This window comes from Alligator sinensis, unplaced genomic scaffold (genome assembly GCF_000455745.1).
Source record: "Alligator sinensis unplaced genomic scaffold, ASM45574v1 scaffold781_1, whole genome shotgun sequence".
NCBI lineage: Eukaryota > Metazoa > Chordata > Crocodylia > Alligatoridae > Alligator > Alligator sinensis.
In genome coordinates this window covers 2,490,858-2,517,599 of record NW_005841845.1, presented here as the reverse complement: position 1 = coordinate 2,517,599, position 26,742 = coordinate 2,490,858, and the positions used below count along the sequence as shown (strand labels likewise).

Here is a 26,742-nt window from a genome sequence, read left to right as displayed (position 1 = left end):
GAAAGAGAAGAGGCAACTCTTCAGGACACCTTCAGATGTGTCTATGGCTCTTGCAAGTAGTTCCAGATCTGTTCTCCTGGAAGAATAGCTCTTAGGCTTACCCAGATCTGGTGTTTTATACTGACTTGACTTTTGCTAGAAGAAACCAATGGTAAAAACAGCAGAACACCTTTCCCTGAGGGTCACAGGCCAAGGTTTCCCTTTGTATAGATAGAGTGTACAAGGCAAAATGACTCAATCCAAGCCAATGTGGGTATTACTCTTCAGATGAGACTCATGCTATGTAGTTGGGTACTCATCACCCAAGCATGCAAGAGTATGTCTACACTGCTCCCTAGCTCCAAGCACACTAAACCAAAAATGAGTAGGCCGTACATCTGGGAGCATGAACAAGTTGAATGCTCTTGAACCAGGCCAAGGGAAAGTGGGTAATATCTCACAGACACCAGCTGTGTAGAACCAGAAGGGCCACACTTGCAGAATATTGCTCAAATAACTGCTAACCTAAGCAAACTATGTTTGTGATGGGCACAGTAGCTGTTGCTCTAAAACGGGTGCACACTTCTCAACAAAAAACCCCCAATTGTAAGATGGAAATATCCATGTGTCTTTGGATTGGAGTTTTCCATTTTTGTCTCCATAGGCATGCTGCCAACACATCACCTCCAGTAGCCTAACAAAGAGACATACTTGCTGTCAGGGTGAACCTGGTCACATGGCTATGGTAGCAAGTACTGGGCAGAGGACCAAGGGTAGAGGTCCGAGACCTTCTGCTTTCTGAGACCTGCTGGGTCCCACTTCCCCATGCATCATTAGCATGGTCAACCAAGCCCAACCCAAATACATCCAAGATCGCTTTTAGAGAGGATACCAAAGGAAGCTCTCTGGCTCTGTCTTGCCAGGTTCTTCTTTTGATCTCCTGAAAGAGACCACAAAGCCTTTGGCAGAAGAAACGGGGGTCCGGATAGTCTTCCTAATCGGGGGGTGGCAAGCACAGCTATGCAAGGCCTTAAATGCCTTTTTACCAATGCTCGGAGTATGGGGAACAAACAGGAGGAACTCAGGCATCAAATTTAGGTGTGATTAGTCCAAGCGTATTAATGCACGTGTAGATGCGACCTGGCACTAACTTTAGTGCTGGGTCTGCCCAGCGACTAGGGGCACATGGCAGGGCTGCAGGGACTTGGCACTAACTTTAGTGCCAAGTCTCTGCATGTGTATACACCTGCCAAAATTTGCTTAATGCACATTAGCTTAATGCACATTAAAATTAAACGCACGTGTAGATGTGCCCATTTCCTGGCATTGTCCCCCTCCTTTTCCTGTGGTAGGTTAGGCTGTTATATCTTGTGGTTGTGTCAGGGTTGACTGTGTAGTTTCACTACTAGGTGAGACAGTGGATTTGTATGGGATGGTTTGGATAGGGATGATCATGCCTCAGGCAGGGGTTCGACTACATGACCTTCAGAGGTCTCTTCCAGCCCTACTTTTCTATGATTCTATTTTTCAGGAGACCATTGGTGGTAAAAATCCTACCTGATTTTTGTCCCCGAAGAATGGCAACCATTCCTTTCTGGCTGTGGAAAGAACACAGAAGCACAAACAGCAGAAGAAAGATTGCTTTTAACAGGGAAGGGTGGTTGTGAGTAAGACTGACAACAAATGGGACATTTGCCCTTCTTTGGCACATGCTACAAACACACAGACTAGAATGCTGTGTTCTAGCTTGCAAGAACCAAAAAATAAACAGAGATCCTGAGATTATGGGGAAAAATAATTCAGGCCTGTTTTAAAAGATTTAGGTAGCAAAAACTACAGCCAAAGTTCTCGGAGTCCCAAGCCAGGACTTTTTTCCCCCAAAACATTCTTATCTGGGACTGAAATGTCCTAGGTTGAAGTCCCTGGCATATGAAAAAAAGACTGAACGTTAAAGCTTTCAGCTGGGAACTTGCAAGAGGCCCAAGGGAAAACTAGTTATTCATCTTCTACAGTAATAGAAGTGGACTTCCTAATGCCTTTGGTTTCCTTTGGAAATGCAAACCTCTGCTTGCATAGGGACACGTGGGGTGAAGGGAACTGCACTGAAAGAGCGTTTTGCCTGGGTCCCTTTTTTTAGATGGGGGAAAAAGAGACCTTTGAGTTGCAGAAATCTCGTCTATAAAAGACTAGCATGAAAATATCCTTAAAGATGTTCTCACTGAATGTGCTGGCATTGTCAGGCTGCTACCAGGCATGGATACTTCCTACCCATGGGTTAATTCCTGACCCTCTCACTGAGATTTCACTTTAGAGTGATCTTCATTGAAGCCTAGGTTGCTGCCAGGGCAAAGGACCAAGGTGTCTGGGGTACCTGAGTCTGGACCCAGTGGGTTTAAATGCACAGATCCCACAGAAAGCAGCTGGGATTCGAAGACTCCCTCCTATATCAGTCCCAATGCCCAGGATGGATCCTCCACTCCCGATCAGGGCCCCTTCTCCACCGCTGGAACCACCGGGTGATCTGGTGTGGTTCAGAGGGTTCGCTGTAGGCCCAAAGATGACGTTACTGCAGTCATAGCTAAAACGAGAAAGAAACTTCAGTGTTTACTTACTTCGTGATCTGGTCTGGAGACCAGTGAAGTCCAAAGGAGCCTTTAGTCAGGTCCTTGGTATAGCGCTGAGAAATTTCTTCAGTGCAGTATTTTTTACTTGAGATTTGTCAAAAAGGCATATGTTGTGCAAGCAGAAGCTGTTTGTCATTAAGTCTTTTTTTCCCCAGTTTTTTACTGGGGGGAAGGCCTTAAAATGGGAAAAATATTGTATTTACTTGCATGCCACGTGTACCTTCTCCCCTCCCCAAAAAATTGCCTTCCAAAATGTAGGTGCTTGTCTTAAGCAAGGAAGCAAATTTCTGCACTTAATGATGCATAGGGATGCTATAATGCCTGCTGGGACTGGCTCTCTTGCCCTGGCGTGGAAGGGGAGGGGAGGGGTGGCGTGCACTGTTCAGCATCATCGTTCATTTTAACCCTTTCACAGCTGCTGCCAAATTGGCAGTAGCTTTTAGCCAGGCAGCTCTGACCAGGATTTAGCCATGTGGTCAGGATCCCCCGTGGTTAGGATTTAGCCATGACGCAAGAAAAATCTTTGTATTTTATTCAGCCTTCCCAAAACACAGTGCATGTCTAATTTGAGGGCACATGGCATGCAAGGAGATATGGTAATAGTAGAGTGAATAACATCCCCTTATTTGATTGAAATTAGAGTACCTTCACAGCTGGAATAGTCGCTGGTAGAGCAGGGGCGGGAGATTATTTTGGGCTGAGGGCCACTTACTGAGTTTTGGCAAGCCATCGAGGGCCGCGTGACAGGTAGCCCAGGGCAGATAAATATTAATTTTCTAAATTTTTTAGGGGTCTCGCGGGCTGGATAGAATGACCAGGCAGGCTGCATCCGGCCCCTGGGCCACATTTTGCCCACCCCTGTGGTAGAGAAATAGGGGAAATTGGAGGGGGAAAAGAAATAGCTGACCCCGCCATTACTTTTTCAGTGACATTTGGAATGTTTTCAAGATGTGTCCTTAGCAGCCCTTAGGAAACTTTTAACCGATTGAAAATCTAGTTCAACATAACCCTGGCCCAAAAGTCGGCAGAAGATATTTGCTTTGGCCATGAAAACTCGATCCATTCGAAAGTTGTTCCAATTTACCTCAGCAAGCCCTGAGGTACGTTGCTCTTCACAAAGGGAATGGCGCCCTGTCTCTTCAAGACCTGGACCACCACGCTGTCCTCGGCAGCAGGACGATTGAGATTCTTCAGAAACCCCATTGTGGAATCATGTCCCTGAAAAGCAGAAAGCAGACACAGGTAGCCGGGCCCGATTTGAAACCTCCTTCACGCTTCAAGAGCAATGATTGGCACCATATACTCATAGGAGCTTGTTCTGTGGTCTGGTTTTTAATGAAATGTGAATTGGGATATTTTCATGGTACAAGCTCTATATAACGACTCCCCACCCGCAATGGGACCAGAAGAAAAACTCGTTAAAGGAGAACCTTCAGTATAAAAGCGAGAACCAATTTGCTGCATCGTAACAATGCGAAAAGAAATCCTTCTCTGCTGTTGGGATTGTTCAAATGGGGGTTGGTGATGAATGGGGTTGGTTATGATGCGGTTGGACTGTGTTAATAAGCACTGAGTAAACGGATATGCCTATGGAGACAACCTGTCACATAAGTTGTGGAAGTCCAAGAAAGGTATTGTAACTGGCTTGGCTAGGCACGTGACAATGTGAAAATTGGCTATATTCCCACTTGCTGGGATACTGCAAAGAGCAAGATTGTGACCTGGACATAGCTCTGTCCTTGGGATACTACTTTCTGATTCATGCCGTTCACATGCCTGCAGTCTGGTTCTTAACGAGAAGGGAACTTTTTGAAAGACAGACTGTTTCATGAGCATGACCTGCCCTAGGGAAACTGTCAGGAGGACTTCTCTTAACCGCTGTGATCCTCAAATAGGTCAAAAGCGGGGATTACCACTGAGATTGGAAACCATGAAGATCTAAAGATGATACCAATCCATCTCAATGTCCAAATTGACTGATCTCCTCTGAAAATTTCAGCCACAAAAGCGATGCTTGCTATACCTTGCACTCAATGGAATCCTTCACGCTGACCGGGATCCCGTACAACAAGCCCTTCTTCTCCTGCTTCTTCACTTCCTGAAGCTGAGACTCGCACTCCTGGAGATAGTCAGTCAGACAGTTGATGTCCTTGTTCACTTGAAAGGCCTTTGAAAAGATAAAGCCCGTCAGGAGGAGGATAGAGGTTGGAGGCGGAAGCCAGCTGAATTTTGAAGCTGGTTTCCTCCGAGCAAGAAACACAGTAAAATCTGGTTGATTTGCCACTCTAAAGGGATTAGTAGTAATGCCTAACTATCCAATTATAAGATGATGCAGAGTTTTTGGTTGTAGCCATGCTGGTCTAAGAACATAAGCAGGCAAGTTTCTTTGGGTATCTTTTATTAGACCAACTGAGTAGCTTGAAAAAAGTTCTTTGCAAGCTTTTGGGTGTAATTACCCTTCTTCAGGAATAGGGAAGACTCCCTATGAAGGATGATTGCACCCGAAAGCTTACAAAGAGCTTTTTTCCAACTATTTTGTTGGTCTAATAAAAGATACCACATCTACCCAAAGAACCTTGCCTGCCAAGATGATGTAGACAAACTCTTGATGAGGTTTCTTTCTATAGAAATGATATGATGATGGAGTAAAATAATTAGTCAAAGGTTTTTGCTCTGCACTTGTGGCCAAAAGAGAAGATACTTCTGTAAAACGGAATGCTTGATTGTCTGCTAGAGGAGCCCAGAAAAGCTGAAGAATATCTAATGCTTTGTGGGCACCATTTGGCTAGAAGATGCATGGCAGAAACTTATAGTTTCCTAGTTGGTAGGGGCGGAAGGGACCTGAGCAGATCATCAAGTCTGAACCCCTGCCATGGCAGGAAAGGATGTTGGGGGCAAACAACCCCGGCAAGGCGTCTATCTAGCCTCCTTTTGAAGACCCCCAGGGTAGGAACGAGCACCACTTCCCTTGGAAGTTGGTTCCAGCTCCTAGCTGCCCTGACCGTGAAGTAGTGCCTCCTGATGTCTAGCCTGAATCTGCTCTCCATCAACTTGTGGCCGTTATTCCTTGTTACTCCCAGTAGTGCTCGGGGGAACAGGGACTCTCCCATAACCTGCTGGTCCCCCCTGGTAAGTTTATAGACGGCCATGAGATCCCCTCTCAACCTTCTCTTGTGGAGGCTGAACAGGTTCAGGTCCCGTAGCCTCTCCTCGTAGGGCCTGCCCTGCTGCCCCCGGATCATGTGGGTGGCCTCCTCTGGACCCTCTCCATGCTGGCCACATCCCTCCTGAAGTGCAGCGCCCAGTACTCCAGCTGCGGCTTGACCAGTGTCCCATAGAGGGGGAGAATCACCTCCTTGGACCTGCTTGTGATGCATCTGTGGATCCATGACAAGGTGTGGTTAGCCTTCCTGACTGTGTCCCCACATTGGTGGCCCATGTTCATTTTTGAGTCTATAACGACTCCAAGATCCTTTTCTGCCTCTGTGCTGATGAGAAGGGAATTCCCCAGCCTGTAGGTCTGCTGCTGGTTCCTCCTCCCCAAGTGCAGCACCTTGCACTTGTCAGTGTTGAAACCCATCCTGTTCTCATCTGCCTACCACTGTAACCCGTCCAGATCCGATTACAGCCTGTCCCTCCCTTCTAGTGTGCCCACCTCTCCGCACATCTTAGTGTCATCTGCGAATTTGAACAAGGTGCTTTTCACCCCCGCATCCAAATCGCCAATGAAGATGTTGAACAGTGTGGGTCCAAGGACTGGACCCTGGGGGATCTCACCGCCCACATCCCTCCAAGTCGAAAATGATCCATCCACCACCACTCTCTGGGTGTGGCCCTCCAGCCAATTAGTGACCCATCTGACTGTGTAGGTGTCAATGTCCAGGATTTTCTGACCTGGTCATAGAAGGCCACCAGGTTGGTCTGAAAGGACCTGCCTCTAATGAACCCATGCTGGTTGCCCCTAAGCATACATTCCCCTGCTTGCCCCTTGCAGATATGCACCTGGATAATTTTCTCAAAGAACTTAGCCAGGATCGAGGTAAGACTAACAGGCCTATAATTTCCTGGGTCCTCCTTCCTCCCTTTGTTTGAAAATGGGGACCACATTGGCTCTTTTTCAGTCCTCTGGCACCACACCAGAGCACCACGAGCGCTTGTAAAGCCGTGCCAGGGGGCCCGCAATGACCTCTGCTAGTGCCCTCAGCACCCTGCGGTGGAGATCGTCAGGACCTGCTGACCACCAGGTTTCCAAGCATGTCTTGCGGAGGCCCCACATTACCCAGAACCTTCTTTTTACCCACTATGTATTTAAAAAAGGATTTCTTATTGTCCTTGATCCAGGTTGCTAGTCCCAGTTCCATCCCCGCTTTGGCCTTCCTGACCGCCCCCCTGCAGCCCTGAGCAACAGAGGTATAGTCCTTCCTGGTGATAGACCCTCCCTTCCATCAGGTGTATGCCTCCCTTTTAGCTTTGAGACGTTCCTGGATGCTTTTGGTGAGCCATGGGGGCTTTTGAGCACTCTTGCCCCCGTTGATCCATGTTGGGATTGCTACCATTCGGACTTGGAGGATCGTCTCCTTCAGGAACAACCACTCATCTTGAACTCTCAACTCCCCACCCCTCCAGGACCTCAGTGCCTCCATGACTAGTCTCCTTAGCTCAATGAAATCCACCCTCCTGAAGTCCAGGGCTGTGGCCTTACTTCAGGCCTTTGCCACTCTGTGCTGGATGGTGAATTCCAATAGGCAATGATCGCTATCGCCCAGGTGGTCGAGCACCCACAGTCCCCTCACCCGGTCGTCACCTGTGGTCATAGAAGGCCACCAGGTTGGTCTGGTGACTAATTAGCAGGAGCAAACGCCACTGTGATTTAGTCTGGGAGCCTATGTAGCAAGACTAATATCGCTTTAACAGCTGACAAATTAGCCAAATTGTTCTGTGTACAAATCACAGGACTCTGGCAGGGATTAAATACATCGACAGACCACAGTGTCCTGATTTATGCCAGTGATTGATTAACCAGATTTCACTGTAGTGCCAAATTCCCCAGGTTTTTCGGGCAGGTTTACCGAGGACAATTTTTCCCCTAACTATGCCAAAAGGTCACAAGGGAAAGAACACTGGGCCACATCGCAAATTATATAAAATGATGCATCTCAGAAGAGCTATGAAGTTTTGCACCGGCTGGTGTGGCACAGACCAGGAGTTTGCTTTTGATAAGATTCTTGAGAATCTCATTTTATAATCATCGTAATGAATCAGCTATTGACTATTTTAGCTATATGGTTTTAATACAGTAAATCTATTCAGCCTTGAGTGTCTCCCAGCCCTTTTTGAATGCTCTTTTATTCTCTTTCCCTCCCTCTTGATCACGGAGGACAATGAAAAGACAAAAAACCCAAAGTGCTTTACATCTCCATAAAATACTGCTCACTTAACCCATATAACTCATACCCATATGACTCATGGATATGGATGTCAAGGTGAGGTCTCACTGGTGATTTCACTGAGGGTGAAGTTACACGTTACACTTCGACATGCTAAATCTGTGTAATGTTAGCCAGTGTTAAAGTTAGCACATGCTGTGAGCAGTTGCACATTAGAAGTTAATACCATTTCTTTCTTGCATCGCTCTGACTTGCCACTACAGAGCTGGTGAGCAGCCAGGATGCCTGGGTCTTATCCCTGCTATGGGTGGTGGGGTGCTGGGAGTAGTGCAACCTGGGATGCCAGAGAATTGCAATTTGCTTGTTTTACCTCCTTGGAGCAGACTGAAGTTACCCTCACAGAAGCTATGTCGCACAGCCCAGAGTTAACCCTCTCTTGAAGTGGTGTAACTTTGAGAGGTTCAGAAGGCACTTAACATGTGATCGCTCATCTTGTAAGTGCCCTTAGTATGGTCTGAGTCTATATATGCAAACCCACAGGTATGGTTTACTGACCTTTGTTTCTCCCAAGCTGCTGAAGGCTCCCCAGCAGTTTCTGTAGCAGGGAGTAATGAACAACTATGCAAGTCCTAACAAGCCAGGAGTCAGATTGTGAAGAGGCTAAGGACACACCACATCAGGAAAGGAGCATCATGACCTCAGGGGAGTAGGAACTGTCATATAGCACAAGTAGAAATCCCCCACCCAAAAAGGATTCTTAATTCTGTAGGCACAAACATTACAACTCCCTCTCTTTGGGGCCACCTTGAATTTGGGGTAACCCAAAGCATTCACTCTGTTGAACATTAGACAATGTAGGGAGCTTTGGGAATTGGCTCTGTTTGCAGTGAAGAGCATCCTTCTTTTAGACACCTGTCCCTCCCTCCCCCTGATCCTCAAGTCAGGTATAACATGGGGGACAACCAGCCTTGCAAATACATGCATTTCTTACCTTGTCCAGGTAGGTGTAAAGGACATGTTCTGGAGGAAGAGACCCGTTCCTGAGTTCCTCAGAGAGCTCCACGAGAGGGAGAGAGAGGATGCGATCAGCTTCTACCCCAGGATTCTGAGGGAGGGAGGGAGGAAAAACAGGAGCTGGACTTTATGGTCAAAGAAATACCATAGAACAGCACAGAGGTTTGAAACAGATGTTGTGTTCCACCCCAGAAGCATCTGCATTTCAGCAGCAGGTGAAGCAATCCTTCTGTGTTGCCCCAGTTAAATACATGTACAATAAAGACGACCTAGATCGGCTGAGCTGTATTACCACAGTTTGCCTTAGATTTAAAACACATACAACAAGGTTTAATTAAAGTGACTTCTGCCATTTAAAAAACATTATAAAGTGTCCCATGTGTATTGAGTGATAGCTTTAAAGTGCTTTAAATGGTGACAATTGTCACATGTATAGGCACCTGTTGATGGCAAAGTTGCAAAACATCCCTGCAATCCCTTTTCGGACCTCAAACATACATAAGTACAGTTGTGACAGTTTATGGGCAGATAAAAATGGGGGGTTTATAGCTTTCCAATAAATGCACCAGGTTTATTATCTGCTTGAGGCTTTTTTTTTTTAAGTTTGTTCAAACTTTGCTGGGTTTGCAAAAACCAGCACAACTAACCCCACCTTTAGTGAAAAAAGCCAGGCTTTTCAAGACTGTTGCATTAAAAGAAACCCCAAACACTCCCCCTTGCACCACTACACACACCATTGAAATCGGGCACTAACATATAGATTTCATTTAGCTCAAGCTGGAGCTTTTTCTTTCCCAGCACAAGACTTGTCTAACATCTCTCTCAGCTACAGTTGGCCCAGGAAAAGATATTACGTAAAAATCCTTGACTCTCATATATTTCCCGGACCATCAGGGCTATAGAAACACTCCGACATAGATTCTATTGCGACATTTGAATGGCCTAGATCAGGGATTTTTAACCCAGGAATTGTTTTCAGCAGTTGATGTGAAGGGTGCATGGTGGCCTGGGAGAAATATTGAAGGGTGACAGTGGTTCATGGGTTAAAAAAAAATGAGTACAGATGCTGGCAGGTGTAAGGGCAAAATGGAAGGAATGTGCAAAAAGAAGAGATGGATGGCCTACAAACCCCTTTGGAGGCAGTAGTGGGAGGCTGTGAGAGCTCCAGGCCTGTCTCCGAGATCATGGCAAAGGCCAGCAGAGATGACAGAATGCAATCATTAATCATAAACTGATTTTGGCATTGTCATTGCTACCCCCCTCTCTGAATAAATCTCTGCCGTGTTTTGAAACTCTGAGACACACGATGAAGCAGACTTTGGCAAACCTTTTGATCCATTGCCAGGCTTGACTGTAGCTTTAACATGTGATCGCTCATCTTTTAAGTGCCCTTAGCTGGGTCTAAGTGTATAGAGTCCATACATGCAGACCCACAGGTATGGGTTTTGCATGTATGGATGTCAGTTTGCACAGATCAGGATGAGCCACAAGTAACAGATTCCTGGACCTGACATGCAGCGGGTAAGAAAAAAATCACAGGTCACTTCTTGTCTGGCTGTAACGTTTCTGCGGCAGGGATTAATAGAAAGGATGCCTACCCCCTTTCATTTGGATTTCCAGCTGTGGGACTCTACTTTCATCTCAAGGGCTTGTTGTACATTGGTCTCCAAGGACCTGTTAGCCTGCAGCAGCTATTCGGCGAGCATAAACTTCCTACTATCAGCCCGGTGATCAGATTGCCTGACAGCAGGGATAGTGCGGGGTGAAACTCCAATCCAAAGTGCTTTCCTTTTCTACTTTCTTTACACGTAACAAGTGCTGCTATCAAGCCCACATCATTGCCCACACATGATCCATCAGATTATGTGCCAAGCACATTACAATCTACTGATGAATGAACTTATTTCATTATAACACCCCTACACACCACCCCTGAGGTTGGCCTGGACCATCCTGGAGACCAGGATACAACATCCCTATTATATGAGGTTTGGCTGGACCATCCTAGAGGCCAGGGGTGCCCAACCTGTGGCACTTGAGCCAGAAGGGACACAGGTAGCCTTGGTGCAGACAATTGGGGAGAGGACAGGCAGCACAGGGGTAGATGGGGCAGAAAGCAGAGCAGCAGATCAGATGGGGGATAGGACGAGTGGCATTTAGGGAGGGTTGAAGGGCTAATCGGTGGCACACCTGCCAGAACAGTTTCATAGTTTCATAGTTTCTAGGGTCGGAAGAGACCTGGGCAGATCATCTAGTCCGACCCCCCTGACCGTGAAGTAGCGCCTCCTGATGTCCAACTTGAACCTTCCCTCCGCCAGCTTGTGACCGTTATTCCTGGTCACTCCTGGCAGCGCTCAGGGGAACAGGGACTCCCCCAGTGCCTGTTGATCCCCCCTGACTAGTTTATAGCAGGCCACAAGATCCCCCCTCAGCCTTCTCTTCTGGAGGCTGAACAGGTTCAGGTCCCGTAACCTTTCCTCATAGGACCTGCCCTGCTGTCCCTTGATCATGCGAGTGGCCCTCCTCTGGACCCTCTCCATGCTGTCCACATCCCTCCTGAAGTGCGGCTCCCAGAACTGGACGCAGCGCTCCAGCTGCGGCCTGACCAGTGCCGCATAGAGGGGGGGGATCACCTCCTTGGTCCTGCTTGAAATGCATCTGTGGATGCACGACAAGGTACAGTTGGCCTTCCTAGCCGCCTCCCCACACTGCCGAGCCATGTTCATCTTGGAGTCAATAATGACTCCAAGCTCCTTTTCCACCTCCGTGCTGACAAGAGGGGAGTTCCCCAGCCTGTAGGTATGGTGCTGGTTGTTCCTCCCCAGGTGCATCACCTTGCACTTGTCTGTGTTGAACCCCATCCTGTTCTCCTCCGCCCATCCTTGTAACCTGTCAAGGTCCGACTGTAGCCTGTTGCTCCCTTCTATTGTGCCCACATCCCCCCACATCTTGGTGTCATCAGCAAATTTGAACAGGGTGCTTTGCACCCCCTCATCCAAATCACTGATGAAGATGTTGAACAGGGCGGGCCCGAGGACCGAGCCCTGCGGGACCCCACTGCCCACGTCCTTCCAGGCCGAGAAGACCCATCCACTACCACCCTCTGGGTGCTGCTCTCTAGCCAGTTGGCGACCCATTGGACTGTGTGGGTGTCTACGCCACAGTCCCCCAGTTTCCTAATGAGAACGGGGTGAGAGACAGTGTCGAAAGCCTTCCGGAAGTCCAGGAAGACTATATCCACTGCTACCCCTGCATCCAATGATTTAGTGACCTGATCGTAGAAGGCCACCAGGTTGGTCTGACGTGACCTGCCGCTGATGAACCCGTGCTGGTTGCCCCTGAGCATGCATTTCCCTGCTGGCCCCTCCTGGATGTGTGCCAGAATAATTTTCTCGAACAGCTTGCCCAGGATCGAGGTAAGACTGACTGGCCTATAGTTTCCCGGGTCCTCCTTCCTCCCCTTTTTGAAGATGGGAACCACGTTGGCCCTCTTCCAGTCCTCCGGCACCTCTCCAGAGCACCACGAGTTGATCCCCTCTGCTGATCTGGAGAGTTGATCCCCTCTGCTATATGCTTTCCTTATCTATTATGCCAGTTTGCATTGATTGTGTCTGCATCGGGCTGTTCTTGAATACGTTCCAGCTGTTCTGATGTCTCCGGTACCTCCCCCAGAACTTTAGACCTGCAGGTTTCTAACTTCTCCTACCCACGGCCTGCCTTCTGGCTCCCACAATGGGCTGGGTTATTTCCAGCTTGATTCCATGATAGCAACCTGACTGTGTAGGGTCAAAGGTAGTGAAGAAACATGCAGTAGGTGCCAAGAAAACAAGCCATGCAGTTTGCATGGTTCCTCCTTTACCAGTTGCCCCAGGGATCACCTCTTCCCTTACACTTCCAGAGAAGCTGGAGAATTCAGTAGGGACCGCCAGAAGTCATCTAGTCCAACCCCCTGCCATCAGGCAGGATCATCTCTATCCAAACCATCCCATACAATCCATAATCTAAACTCTACATGAGACTGCCTTCAACCCTGACACAACACAGACCTACCACCCTAACCTGGCACAGGTAAAGCTGGGGGACCACAGCAGCCAGCTTGCCCTTTATTATCTATGAAATGTTAAGATGCTCAAGAGATCCCAGGTAGAGACCATGCCCCCTGCTACCAGTGATGTACCTAGACTCCTGGCTGCCCCAGGTGAGCTTTTACTAGCGGGCCCCCTTTTACCAGAGATAATGATAATAATAATCAGACTTGTTGCAAAAGTCTTTATCACATCTGTGGTATTGATGTGTTTAAATAGTTCATCCTCAATTGATAACATTGCCAGTCCCATATATCTACAATATTAAAACTTTTTTTTTTTGCACCTCTCTGGACAGCCTGCTTCAGTGCTTTACTGTCCTCCTGGTGAGAGAGTTTTTCCTAATATCCAACCTCAACTTCCCTTGCTGCAGCTTGAGCCCATTGCTCCTTCTGCCATCTCCCCCACTGAGAACAGCCCAGCGCCATCCTCTTTGCAGCCCCCCTGCAGGGAGGTGAAGGCTGCTATTCAATCCCGCTCAGTCATCTCTTCTCCAGACTAAATCAGCCCAGTTCCCTCAGCCTCTCCTCCCCAGTCATGCCCCCGAGTCCCCAAACCATTATCATTGCCCTTCACTGGACTCTCTCCAATGTGTCCACATCCCTTCTGTAGTGGGGGCCCACAGCTGGACACCGGACTCCAGATGTGGCCTCCCCAGTGCTGAATAGAGGGGACAAATCACTGCCCTTGATCCACTGGCAATGCCCCCACAGCTGTGTGTAGCTGCACCCCAAATATTGTGTGACACCCTTAAAAGGATCTCACAGCCCCCCAGGGGACAGAGAATCACTGAACTAAGGGAACGGTCATCTCCAGCCCATTGGGAGAGGGTGCAGGGTGCTGGGCAGTCTGTGGTCTCTCCTGTGGGGTTCATGGCAGCCCCGATTGGGGCACCTACCTGCTCCCTAAATGTCAAGGCAACCTTCTGCATCCGCTCCAGCCTCTGCTCTCTCTTCCTCCTGGCTTCTTCCACCTGCTTCCAGAGCGCTGCTCTCCTCTTCCAGCGCAGCAGCCAGATGGTGACCACCAAGCAGCACAGCACTGCAGTGCCCAGGTAAGGACTGAGCCACGTCTCTCCGGGGAAAGGCATCTTGCTCCCACAGAGAGCACCAGACCTGGGTGCTGGACCTGTCCCTGCTGCTTCCCAGCCCTGGATCACGAGGCAGGGAGCCCGCGAGAGGCATCTTGGGAGCCTCTCCAAGGCACAGGTGAAATGCTGCCATCCACAGGGGGATGGAGGCATCTCTCTGCCTCTGGAAAAGCCTCCAGATCCTCTTTAATTCCTCCTCAGTGCCTATTTGGAAGCCCCCGGCCTCTCCCCCCACCCCAGATTGCCTGCACACTGCATGGTCTTGCAGACAGGGGTAGGGATGGTTTGCAATGCGGCTCCTCAAAAGCACTGCTCTTCCCAGGCAGAAGCTGGCAAGCCCCTGGTGCTTCTTTGGAGAGGGGCTCTGCTGCTTGACACGACCCCCAGCACCTTGCCAGCTCCTAAGCACTACAGAGGACTCGCCCTGGCCAGCCAGTCTTGCCATAAACCAAAGCAATAGGAAAAAAAAAAAAAAAAAGCAAACTCCCTTCCTCCCATCTGCTGGGGAAATGAGCCTTCCTTGTTTTGCTGGCAATGGAAGATGCAGGCGCTGCAGCCCACAGCAAGGTTCCTGATGCTCTCTGGCACCTGGCCCATTGCTAACATCTTTTGAAGAAGAAACCCCTTGCAGGCAGTTATACCCTTTTTTTTTTAGTGGGGGGGCAAGGGAATCGTGCAGAGTCCAAATCATCATCCAGTGCAGCACGGGCCCATTCAGGCTCCTTATCCCAGGGGCAAGGCAAGGTGGTGAGAAGCAGCTTGGAGGTGCAAGGGGATGTCCTTCTGCCTGGGTTATTCGCAGTTCAGCAACAGGAGGGAGCGCTGCTGTGGAGGCTGGGCTGGCAGGCCGGCTTTTGCTGCTGTTTTCTGCCTTTTGGCTCCTCCGTTCTCCTGTGGTACCACGGACAAGGCTACCGCAGGAGGCTACCGCCAAGGCTCAGGTCAGAAGACTAGTTATTTTGCTAGGTGGGACCTTCAGCTGGTAACTGTATGGGATTGGCACCATGCTCTCGAAAAGGCTCTTCATGCAAATAGCTACACGGGACCCATGAGTTCAACCCCGGGATTTCAAAGGGGAATGCAAAGGGTCGAAGACATGGCTTTCGGGGTGCTGCTTGGCGGGGATTTCTGCTCATCTCATGTCCTGCTGTGTGGCTCTGGTAGCACGACCATGCCAATGAGGTGGAAGGTTTTAAGGGGTTTTTTTGCTGCTAAAACCTGATGGGCCCTTTACCCTTTTCCCAGGGCTCTCTGATTTGAAAGTCCCCTCAGGCCTGACCTGCTGCATCCATTCTGCGTCGCTGCACCCATGGTGAATGCTCCAGGGCTGGTGGATCTAGGGCTAAGCAACGTGTGTCCTCACAGAGTGTTCCCTACCCTGCCTTAATCCCTGCGTAGAGTAAGGAGAGCAAACTGAATCCCTCCAGGAGCCATCAGCTTTGTCTCAGCAAGCCCTAGCCGTGCATATCATGATCCTCACGGCTCCTTGCAGTGGGGATCTCTTGAATTGTCTCCACACTGCACTTTGTACTTCATAGTTGTTAGGGGCTGGAAGGGACCTTACGGATCATCGGGTCCAGCCCCCCTGAGTACAGAGAGGCCTTTTCACTTTGAATAACCCCCCGGAGGTAGCTTATGTGATACCTGGAACCGTTGTGTTAGGTATCCATAGATTCATAGATGTTCGGGTCGGAAGGGACCTCAGTAGGTCATCGAGTCTGACCCTCTGCCCTGGGCAGGAAAGAGTGCTGGGTCAGACGCCCCCGGCTAGGTTGTAGCCGCTTCAGTCTAAAGGCAAAGGGAATCTGAACTTGTGGTAGAGGTGCTATCTTGTATTAGACCAACTAGATTTTTGCAAAGAAAACAATTCTTTCACTGCAAACTTTTGGGCACAAGCACCCTGGTCTACATGGAACCGTTGACCTCCGAGTCAGGCCTCGCTTGAGTGGTGACGCTTGTCTCCTCAGTAGAAGAGGTGCAGAGGAGGCTGGGACGACCCATTTCGCAGTGCGGTCTCATCATAGGTATAGTGTAATATTGAGGAAGCCTTTCAGGCTGGTGTAGCCCTTGACCTGGGGGTCCATGGTGGGTGTTTGTGTGATGCAGACACCTGCCCCCTGGATCTATACTGACACAGCCCATAGATTAGACCCCTGGACTAGCTAGTTGTATTCTGTGCACAGCTCCGGTATTAACTCCACGTGGGTCACCCTCTTCATCCTTTATTTGCTCCTCAAAAAGTGTGTGTGCGTGTGGGGGTGGGGGAGGGAGGTGTTGGTCCCTTCCGTGCAGATCGCTGGATGGAAAGGACCACTTGGCCGCGTAAATAAGAGACACATAATGCGCAGTAGCCTAATCACACCGCGTGGTAGCGCGTCACAGCACAGACGGTGCTAATACACGACTACACCGTATTATCAGGCTAATGCACTGTAGCGTCACTCAAAAGGCGTTTGCTGGCACGACTGCGCAGTAACTGTAGTCACTGCACACTTATTTAGTATTTCATTAAGCAAGTACTGAATTAAATGCGCAGTAACCACTGCGGATTAATGAACGTGTAGACGTGGCCCTTGAGAACCAAACGATTCCTACCTCAAGTGACTCCCAGCCAGTCATCAAGAGGCTCCATTTCCTGGGAGCCTTTTTGTTGGGGGGTCTCTGCCCGCTTTTCCAAACAGCAACGGAGTGGGGAAAGGTAGACTTGCTGCAGCTTTATAGAGGGGGGGAGTCTGAGGCAGGTGGAGATGAAGGGACGTGTTTAAGGTCCCTTGGGACAGAAGAAGGATTAGGATCTCTGCTGAGCAGCTGGCTGCTGGGATGCTAAGCTGGAGCTCAGGAGAGCCACGCTCCATTCCCAGCTGTGTCACTAAAGCCAGAGATGGGCTTGGGAGGGGATGGTAGACTCCGAAGTGGTGATGCTGACAACCTCTGCTCAGCCCTCACCGAACCCAGGAGGTGCCTAAACCCCATAGACAGCCCAGTTTAAAGTTCCCCAAGCAGTTGACAATCCTCCTTCTGCAGAAGTCCTTCTGTTCTCTCCGTGCTGAGCTCTTTGAAGCTTGCCTATGCCTCCACCTGACACACAGTCGGTGTTAATGAGCCCTAAGGGTAAGTTCTTAATAGAAGGGCCAAGCTGGCTGGGAGCGCACAGAATGTGCCATCCTTTTTTGAAGTCAAGACCAGACACCTTTCTACACAATCTGCTTTACTGAATAACTTGGAAACAAATGGGTAGAGTTTGCTCTCTTTTGCTATGCAGGATGCCCAAATGGATGGTCACAATCAGGGCTGGATTAACCCTTTAGTGGGCCCTATGCAAACAAAGTCATGGGCCCCTACTTAATACTATCTATCTATCTATCTAGGAGATATATATATATCCACTCAGTAATTATAATATATAAAATAAGCACAACTGGGCTCCTTCTTCCTGTAGGGCCCTAGACACATGCCTTGTTTGCCTATGCGCTAATCCAGCCCTGATCACAACAGTGCTTTCTGGCTTTGCATATAAATAACTATTGTTGTGGGGGGGGTTTTTTCATCTCTTCAGACATGACAGAGAACAGGGAGACTGTGTGAAAGCAAAGGGTTAAGTGAATTGGGGGCTTTTGATTCTCTCCTCCTCACCCACATGCCCCGGTAGGGGCAGATTTGGCAGCATCTGGTTCTTCTGCGCAGAATTTCTCAACCGGCGTGGACTAGGGAGCACGACAAAACCAAGTGGGGTTTCCAGGTACAAAATCAAGATGATCCCCACCCCTTGCTTCCAAAAATCCAGGCAAGGGTCTACATAGAGACATCAGGAGATGGTGACCAGGGGTTCAAACTGATAGCATGTCAAAGGAGTTCTTTTTTATTTTTTTAAGCTGCTTATTTTTTTTCCAGGTATGCCAACAAAGCTTTTATTAGGAATGATTTCACCTTTGCATTTTGCCCTAAGAGCATGTGTAGTTTTTATTCATAGGATCCCAGGCACAGAGTGCAAAGTACAACGGAGGTTGCGAAATTGCAGAGGGACTCCAAAGATCAAGATGTTCTTAGATGTGATTAATGAATGTTTTGAGTAAATAGATTGGTTTAAACTCTTGAGTCAAATCTGACTTGGAGCTGAAGTGCATCAGACTGGCAAAGATACCCAATTTTGATTTAAGCCCGGGAGATCTGCTCTAATGACAATCTATCCCCGTCCCAGTTAAAAACATTGCATTTTATTCCGTTTCCACTCCCCTATGTGACCATAGCACCTTGAGACAGTAATACCTTTATAAGGAGAACTGCAAATTTCCCAGAGGGCACCTAAGAGAGCAGTGATTAACAAATTAATTAGCACTGCAGTGAGGCCTCTGCACTTCCGGGAGAAACTTGAGCATATTCCCAACCTTTCCATGGGTTCATAGTTGTGATGGAAAAGGACGGAAAAGCATTGTGTGCAGTTCATTACAAAATCGACATTAACCTCAGGTTTGGTTCTCAATCAAAGTAATACAGGTCAGAGAAAGTATTAAAAACTCTCTCTCTCCCTAGTAAAAGAAATGAGATGGTTTCAGAGTCTTCGATTTCTGCAGTTTCTAATGGATGGCCTCGAGTGTCCAAGTTCCTGTTCTTTAAGTACCGTCTTCGCCCTCAAGAAGTCTCCACGGGAGAAGATGGCACTGAAATAATTTTCCAGGAAGAAGGTTGGTTGAAAATTTTCAGGGAAAACCCTTTTTTCCAGTTGGGGCTGGTCCTGCTTGGAGCAGGGGGTTGGACTAGATGTGACCTCCTGAGCTCCCTTCAACCCTCATTTTCTGTGATTCTGTGATTTTATGGAAGAACTCAATCAGTAGGAAAAGTTTCTCCTGCTTGCTGTATGCTGACGTTTCAAAGCATCTCCAAAGAGGAAGGGCAAAGGCAAGGAGCAAAATGCTCGACTGCTCACTTAGCACGACTGCATTTCAACGCTGACTTTGGCTTCTGTAGTTGCCGCATGTGTTTTGTTTCCACTTATTTCCTTTCCTTCCCTTAAATTGTGTAGTTTGGGCCGACCTTGGGGTTCTAGCATAAGAGCCAAGGAGGAGGAGAACAGTTGTCTTGGATATCATAGTACAAGAGTGATGGTCCAGACATGATACGAGGGACCAGGATTTCTTAGGGCAATCTCTTTCGCCTGCAGTTCTGAGCTGAGGAAGGATGCCCTGCATTCAAAAGCTTGTCTAACTTTATCCAAGCTGGTCCAATAACTTACAAAAAAGATCATCCTAAGAAATCCTTGCCTCTCGCATCATTTCTGGACCGTCACAGCCTCTGACAAAATACTCAGGCTTCCAAATTCCCCCAGCAGTCCAGAATCGGGGCCCTATATTTTTCCTCATCTCCATCATAACCCACATGCTTTGCACTGCAATGTTTTTATCCAGATGATTGAACTTTGAGCGGCAGCACCATCTGCTGTCTGTTGTGGCCTATGTGCTGTCCACACGGGAGCCCTGACGCTGGACTTGCCTCTAGCGGTGCACCGTGTAGCAGACCAGGCTGTAAACCAGTGGCTCTCAACATTTTCAAACTTGAGGACCCCCTTAATAGACTCGATGCCCCCTTTGGAAAATCTCAGCTCTTGTTTTTTGGCTCTTTTTTTGACTATAGGGCAATTCTTCCATTGCAAAGCCAGTGTGGCTTTAACGTTACAGATTCCTATGTGAGATCTCTGGGTTTATCTTGTAAGTCATGGAGAAGTCAGGCTGGCCAGGCCCTCAGGTGGTCACATCTAGTCCAGTGCTCTGCTCAAGGGAAAATCATCCACAACCAAACCATCTCAATCAAGTGTCTGTCTAACCTGATCTTGAAAACTTCTGAGGAAAAGTGGAAAGCACAGCCTGTAGAAATGCATCCAACTCTAGTGCTGCCAAGTCTCACCAGACAGGTCCAGTCTTCCTGGAGGAGTCTGATCAGGGATCCCCACTTTCCAGAAAAACCCAGTGTCCCAACAATCGTCTTCCCAGCCTCCGTGAACACAAGTCTCCTACAAGGACAGAGGGGAGGGGTGCAGTAAAGTCCTAGAAAATACGGGCCGCAAGGGACCTCCACAAGCCATTGAGTCCAGCCCCCTGCCTGAGGCCATTTCCCTAATTTAGGATTTGACTCCTTCATCATTCATTTGAATGACTTATTTAATAGCAGCTAATAAAACCAGCCTGGATTTTGCTTGCTTATCATGACAATGCTGTAGGTACAATGCCTTCTTTTGAATTCCTTCATCTCCTTTTTGCGTTCTTTGAAGATCACCTTTGCTACAAACCCAGACTCTCTTCTGGAAAGTCTCTGGACTTAAAAGCAGGGCGTTTTGCATCTGATGGTTTCTGCAGACCCATTCAATATGCAGAGGAAAGTCTCATAAAGAGTTGCATTGCTCTAACTGGCTTTGGGCAGGATTGTTGCCCGAGCAATAGCAAGAGATGGTGGGGGTTAGGCACATAAGCACACATTCACAAAGGTATCGAGGTGCTTAAACTCCATTAGGCCCTGTATAACTTGGAAGATTTTAGCCCTACACCCCCTAGGCACCTCTTGTATTTGCACCGGTGTATTTGACTTTGGTTTGTACAGACATGGGCTGGTAACTTGTGTCTCCAGTGAACAAATGGGCGTACCAGGATCTGCTGCTACTGCATCTAGCCTGTAAGAGCCTGCAAATATTAAGCAAGGATGGACTTCACAGGCTGTGGACACATGAACCTGCCTTGGTGGGATTTATTTACCCTGGTGTGTATGTACTTCTGTGTACCCTAGAGGCGAGTGATTTGCCTGGGAGGGGGCTTGATCCTCCTTTGAGCAGTGGGCTGGACTGGATGTGATCTCCTTCCTGCCCTGTGTTTTGATGATGCTAGGTGTCTGTGACTTAGGGCATCATTACATATTCAGTTTAGGCAGCTCAGGGAGCTCTTCTGGGTTATCCACACATTCAGACATGTCAACTAGTTCTAAGTAACCTGAAGGTGTCTTAAAGTTACTGCCCCTCATTACCAGGCACGTGGAGGCCTACTGCTGAAAAGTGCTATAGTTCTTATATAGCAGAGTCTGAACTGGTTCACCGAATGAACAGAAGAGTTGACGGGGATTTTTATTTTGCTGGTCTGCAGCAGTCTAGGGCCTGCAAAAGAGGTGATGCTGCTAAAGAGGCACCTAGCTAAGGCTTGATCCCATTGAACTGAGCCAAAATTGGGCCTCAGCTCCACTGTGTTCAACCTTGGAGCTGTTTAAAAATGACACAAATGTTTTTCCACGTTGCTCGGACCCCTCTTCCTTCCCCAGACATTTGCAACCTGTGTGGTTTTGCATTGACCCTTGCTAACAGTCCCATGTGCTTATGCCTTGTAGCCCAGTGCTGGAAAAGCTGGGTTGGTGGAGGGTGTATAGAAGGGACCGTTGTGTAGCTAGATGGCAGACATAGCCACTCTCCAAGGAGCTTTCCAAGGAGCCGCTGGGAAGAAGATGCTTGAATGTGAGTCTCCACCTCTTTGGCTGGAGTTGCGAGTGCTTGGAGTTCCTGAGGTCAAGGTCTGAGCCCCTGTGTGATATAACCCAGGTGGATACAGGCTCCTCGCTGAGCCCAGCACCACTGACCGCCTCTACCCACACCCAAGATGGAGAGCAGTGGGGTGGGCATGTGCCCAGGCCCCCTCTGAGCTGTCCAGCTGTCAGGCTCAAGCACAGCTGGAGCGTGGCCTGCTTCTTGGTCCCTCCAGCCCTCCATCCCTTGATGTGTTCCTCTCCCTCGATAGGGAGATGGGGTGGACATGGCTTTGGCTCTCCCTGGCCTTCCCCACCTCAGTGTGGTCTCCAGGATGATGCACTGACCTGGGGTTTTGGTGAGGTGGGTTCCTGCCCCACCTTTGTCACCCACACTGGCGGGCGGACCTTGGGTCAGTGTGTTTCCCTGCTTTGTGCCTCAGTTTCCCTGGCTGTAAATGGGGAGGAGGGTCTTGTCCTATATGCACAGCTTCTGAGAGCCCCTCATGAAGGTCTTGTAGTAGCTTCTGTGTCTCTGTGCGGTCACTAGTGATCTAGAAATGGACTGACCCCTGGGTATTTCCATCTCTCTCTCATTCTCCTCCTTTCTGCACTCTGCTGCTCAGACCCTTGTCTGCCCTCCCATCTTCCTCCCATTTGCTTCCAATGCAGGCAGCTCTTTCACTATAAGCGGCTCTGCTGAGAGGGTGTTGAAGTCCTTATAGATCCACCTGCTCCTTTCCCGGCCCTGGGCATCCAGTTGAGGGTCCTCCCAATAAAGTGCAGCTCACCCGGGGCACAGCCGCTTCCGTGGCTCCTTCATGCCCTTCCTTGCTGCCGTGGCTCTAGCCCCACTGGTTTAAAAGCATGGAGGAGGGGGAGGAAGAACTTGGCCCCCAATGCTCTGAGCACAGGGTTGCTTGATAGCAGCAGAGAGAGGCTTGCAGCTGCAGCCCGGGGCGAGGTTTGGCTCACGCCTGAGGATGCAGCGAATGTGACCCAAGAGGAAGCCAGGGAAGAAGCAGCCTTGCTGTGCTACTCCTTGGCCTCCTTGTCTCGTTTTCAGGAAGGAAGCTGTGAGGCTCCACTTGCTCACTTCCTTATGGCTTCTCCCAGCTGGAGGGGGCTCAAGCCCTGGTGGAAGAAATGGCAGGGTTACATCCTCCAAGACTCACCCTAGGTCCAAGCCAGCTCCTCAGAGCATCATTGTCCCCATATCGGTGTCCAGCTTTCCCCAGCTGCCCGCAGTCATGTTTATGTGGCCTCTACCACTTCCACACCCAACTGGCGAGGGAGAACACGGGGAACTTCTCACTCCCTGCATTAACCTGGTGCAATCCCAACCCCTCCATTGCCCAACCATCTGCAATGCTGCACCTACCAGTTCCCCATCTTCTCTGCCTACCCCTCCATACCTGGATCCACCTGTGAAGGTACCACCCTAGGTAGAAATCCAGACTATTCAACTCCTGCATGGTCCGTACCAGTGAGGATCTAATCTAAGGTCTGTTACTGGATCCAAGTAATCGAAGGTCTGACGGAAGGGGGAGCAATAGGCTCAGGCTGCAGCAAGGGGAGTTGAGGTTGGATATTAGGAAAAACTTTCTCACGAGGAGGGCGGTGAAGCACTGGAGCAGGGTACCCAGAGAGGTGGTGCAGTCTCCATCCTTGGAAGTTTTTAAGCCTCAGGCAGACAAAGTCGTGTCTGGGATGATGTAGTTGGGGCTGGTCCTGCTTGGAGCAGGGGGTTGGACTAGATGTGACTCCTGAGCTCCCTTCCCGCCCTCGTTATCTATGAGTCTATTGATTGTCCCTCATGACCAATAGTCCTAGCAAACCCCAGACACTTCAGAACTGGCTCTTATAGACGCCTTTTTGGTTTCCTTCCCTACAGATTAACAAGGGGGTTACACTTCTCATGGAGAACACCAGCATTGCAGCCACCTGAATCAAAACCACTTTGCATTTAATGAGAACATTAAGAAAAAGGAGAGAGAGAGAGAAAGAGAGAGAGAAAAGAAAATGTAAGTGGCTAAAAATATTGCCGTTGTTGTTTTACACAGCTGAATGAAGATAATTGTATTGGCAATTGTGAGTGATTACTGTATTATCTGCAGTCAGAGAAAGTTATTTTTTGAACGCTGAAGGAATTAATGATACATAAAACTATGTTCGTATTGACTGCATTCATCAGCAGAAACGCGTCGTGCGGCACTGCAGCACTGTGATTACTCTAACCAGCTTGGAGGGAGAGAGGAAGAGACGGGCAGATTCTGGATATCGCCAAAGATTTGCATACATTTACATGCCAAAAGGCTGATTGACACCAAAGCTGATTAGGTGGTGAGCCGAGGCAGGAGTTTGCCAGCTGGTAGCGGGGGGCAGTCCAGTTATTCCCCTCTGGTTGGAGCCCTGGCTGTGTGCATTACAGCCGCGACTCTCAACCTGGGTGTCGGGGGATCCCTGGAGATCCTTTCAAGGGTGCTACACTATGCCAGCACTGGTAGGTGCACAGACATGACTCCTAAGACAAACCAAGAGATTTCAAATAGGAATCCATAGTTTTCAAACCATCCTGCCTCGTTGCGGTCTTCCTGAGTGCTTTACAACAGAAGAATGGCCCTAGCATTTTTCTGGAGTCAAAAACCGAGTGAAAACGAAGAGCTGGCATTTTCCGAGGGGGGCCTTGAGTCTATCCAGGGGTGTCTTGAGACTAAAGTGATGGAGAACCACTTTATTAGAGCAAAGTGGCATTCAGGACATCTCCTGCCTGCCCAGTCCCCATGCAGAGAGGGAAGACATGGCCATGGCGTACTGTCACGGTGCCACTCCACAGGACAGTGGGAGAGGTCTGAACGTGCCGATGCTGGACCACGATCCCTGAGCCTGGCCAGTGGTGGCTCTCAACTCATCCCAGAGCACACGGGGGCTGCATTGCAATGCTAGGATTGCTGTAACATCCGGTGCTGCTGATCCACCCCAAGCCTAAGCCACTTCTGTCTCTCTGCACTTCAGGTCACTGGGTGGGGTGATGGTAGACATACCCCAGCAGGGTTAAACCCAGGTGCCAGCCACAAGGTGCTCAGGGCAGGGAACAGCCTGAAGGTTTGTGCCTGAGGGACCCCAGATTGGTTTCAACCCCTCTCCTACCGCAACCTGCCCTATTAGACCCCAGGCTAGTTTGGTGGGGGTCAATACCAGCTGGGTTGGCAGTGTGTGCTACTCCAAAGCAGTAGAGATTTGCCCTATATTTGTCCTATAGGCCATTTCCCCATCTCCACAATAGGGATGTTAAGGGCTTTGGTCTACCTCACCAGGGTCTCATGAGATGCTCAGGTGCTGAGGAACAGAGGCCATATACAGACCTGAGGCTGAATTATAGCCCATCCAGAGAACCGGGGACAGGACCTGGTCTCCTGTTGGATACCCGATGGCCAGAATTTTGTTAGGAATAGTAAGAGCACTCTCATATTAATAATAATTAATACTGGGAAACCCCATTTGCCTTGGCTGCTCTGCCTCGAAGTGAGGGCCTAAGGAGCAGAGCCAGCCTCAACAGCTGGGTGTTCGTGTCCATTCGAAAGACCTGAGATGAAGGAGCGAGGATGACATGACCCCAGCACCGGGGGTGAATCGTGAACTAGACCCCCCCCAAATTCAAATTGTCTTGGTTCTCTAAAGAATCATAGAAAATTCAGGTGGGAAGGGAGCTCAGGAGGTCACTAGTCCAACCCCCTGCTCCAAGCAGGACCAGCCCTGACTACATCATCCCAGACAAGGCTTTTCTACCTGGGTTTTGACAACCTGCAAGGATGAAGATCCCACCACTTTTCTAGGTAACCTGTTCCAGTGTTTACTACCCTCCTGGTCAGAAAATCCTTCCTAATATCCAACCTCAACCTCCCTTGCTGCAGCCTGAGCCCATTGCTTCTTGTCCTGTCATCTGCCCCCACGGAGACCAGTCCAGCTCCATCCTCTTTGCACCCCCGGCAGGGAGGTGAAGGCTGCTATTCAATCCCCCTTGGTCTTCTCTTCTGCAGACTAAATAAACCCAGTGCCCCCAGTCTTTCCTCATCAGTCATGTTCCCTGCCAAGAGCACCAAATGAGAACATTTGCTTTGAGCATCTGCCATCTGTGAGCTCTAGACCCGGCTTAATGACTCTCAAATGAAGAGACCTGTCCCCCCACCCCAGCAAAATGAAAAAGTTATTTGACTTCACATCCAGGTAGAGGGAAAAGTGGGATAGGGCAGTGCAATGCAGCTTTCCACACTGAAGCCGCTAGAGGGAGAGATTGAGCTTCCAGACGGACATCCGAGTACAACCTGCTCGCCCTGTTTTTGGGTGAGGATGAGGGAAGACTTGGAAGCCAAGAGCCCCCTGAGCTGGGGCGTGAATGAGGGAGCTCTTTCCTTGTGCTCAGCAGCTTTGAGGCAGCCGAAACAGCCTTGCCTTACGTTCGAGCTGCAGGGACATCGTTAGCTTAGAAGCAAAATTTGGGGTGAAAAGAGAGACTTGTCACAGATTCCGGGAAGCCAGGATGTCACCACGAGGGTTTCAAAAGAAAGGGAGGTGATGGTGGGGAGGCATGAAACCAGATAGAAAATCTAATAAGAAGAGCATGTGTTTTCTGCACACAATTTAAGGAGCAAATTTAGATTTAAACAGGCCCAGTGCCACGGTGTCAGCACACGGGAGCCAAGCAGGGAGGGGAACTGGCTGTGCAAAGAGAGCTCGATCCTGGATGCTTGCAGCACTTTTGGCTTCACTTGGGCTCGAAGCTGAGCTCGGGGCTAAGCAGACCTGATCCGATGCCACTGAAGCCAATAGGAGATTTGCCTTCGGCTCCAGTTGCTGTGGGATTCGGTCCAGTGTAGCAAACAGCTGACCTGGAAAAATGGGTAAGCATGTTTTGGGCTCTAAGGTAGTCTCAGGCTGCCCGGAGAAGCGGTGAAATCTCCATCCCTGGACATTTTCAAGAGCAGGTTGGATGGGCGCTTTGCTGGGATCGGATGATCCTGTGTTGAGCAAGGGGCTGGACCTGATGCCCTCACGAGGCTCCTTCCGCCCCG

The 26,742-nt window shown here is 49.3% G+C and overlaps 1 protein-coding gene across 3 annotated transcripts in view; it reads right to left on the bottom strand.

The window, feature by feature from the left end:
- The window catches only part of LOC102371093 (fatty-acid amide hydrolase 1-like), a 31,772-nt gene extending 17,529 nt beyond the window's left edge, over positions 1 to 14,243 (bottom strand). For all 3 annotated transcript variants that reach the window (XR_003094517.1, XM_006015819.3, XM_025206493.1), the window contains exons 1-6: positions 13,988 to 14,243; positions 8,982 to 9,095; positions 4,627 to 4,770; positions 3,688 to 3,821; positions 2,351 to 2,557; positions 1,537 to 1,577 (exon numbers count right to left, since the gene is read on the bottom strand). Coding sequence is in view for 2 of the 3 variants with exons in the window: in XM_006015819.3 (XP_006015881.3) it covers positions 1,537 to 1,577; positions 2,351 to 2,557; positions 3,688 to 3,821; positions 4,627 to 4,770; positions 8,982 to 9,095; positions 13,988 to 14,179 (832 nt within the window). In the remaining variant the exon portion in view is untranslated. The remainder of the gene's footprint in view (positions 1 to 1,536; positions 1,578 to 2,350; positions 2,558 to 3,687; positions 3,822 to 4,626; positions 4,771 to 8,981; positions 9,096 to 13,987) is intronic.
- Positions 14,244 to 26,742: the final 12,499 nt, after the last annotated feature.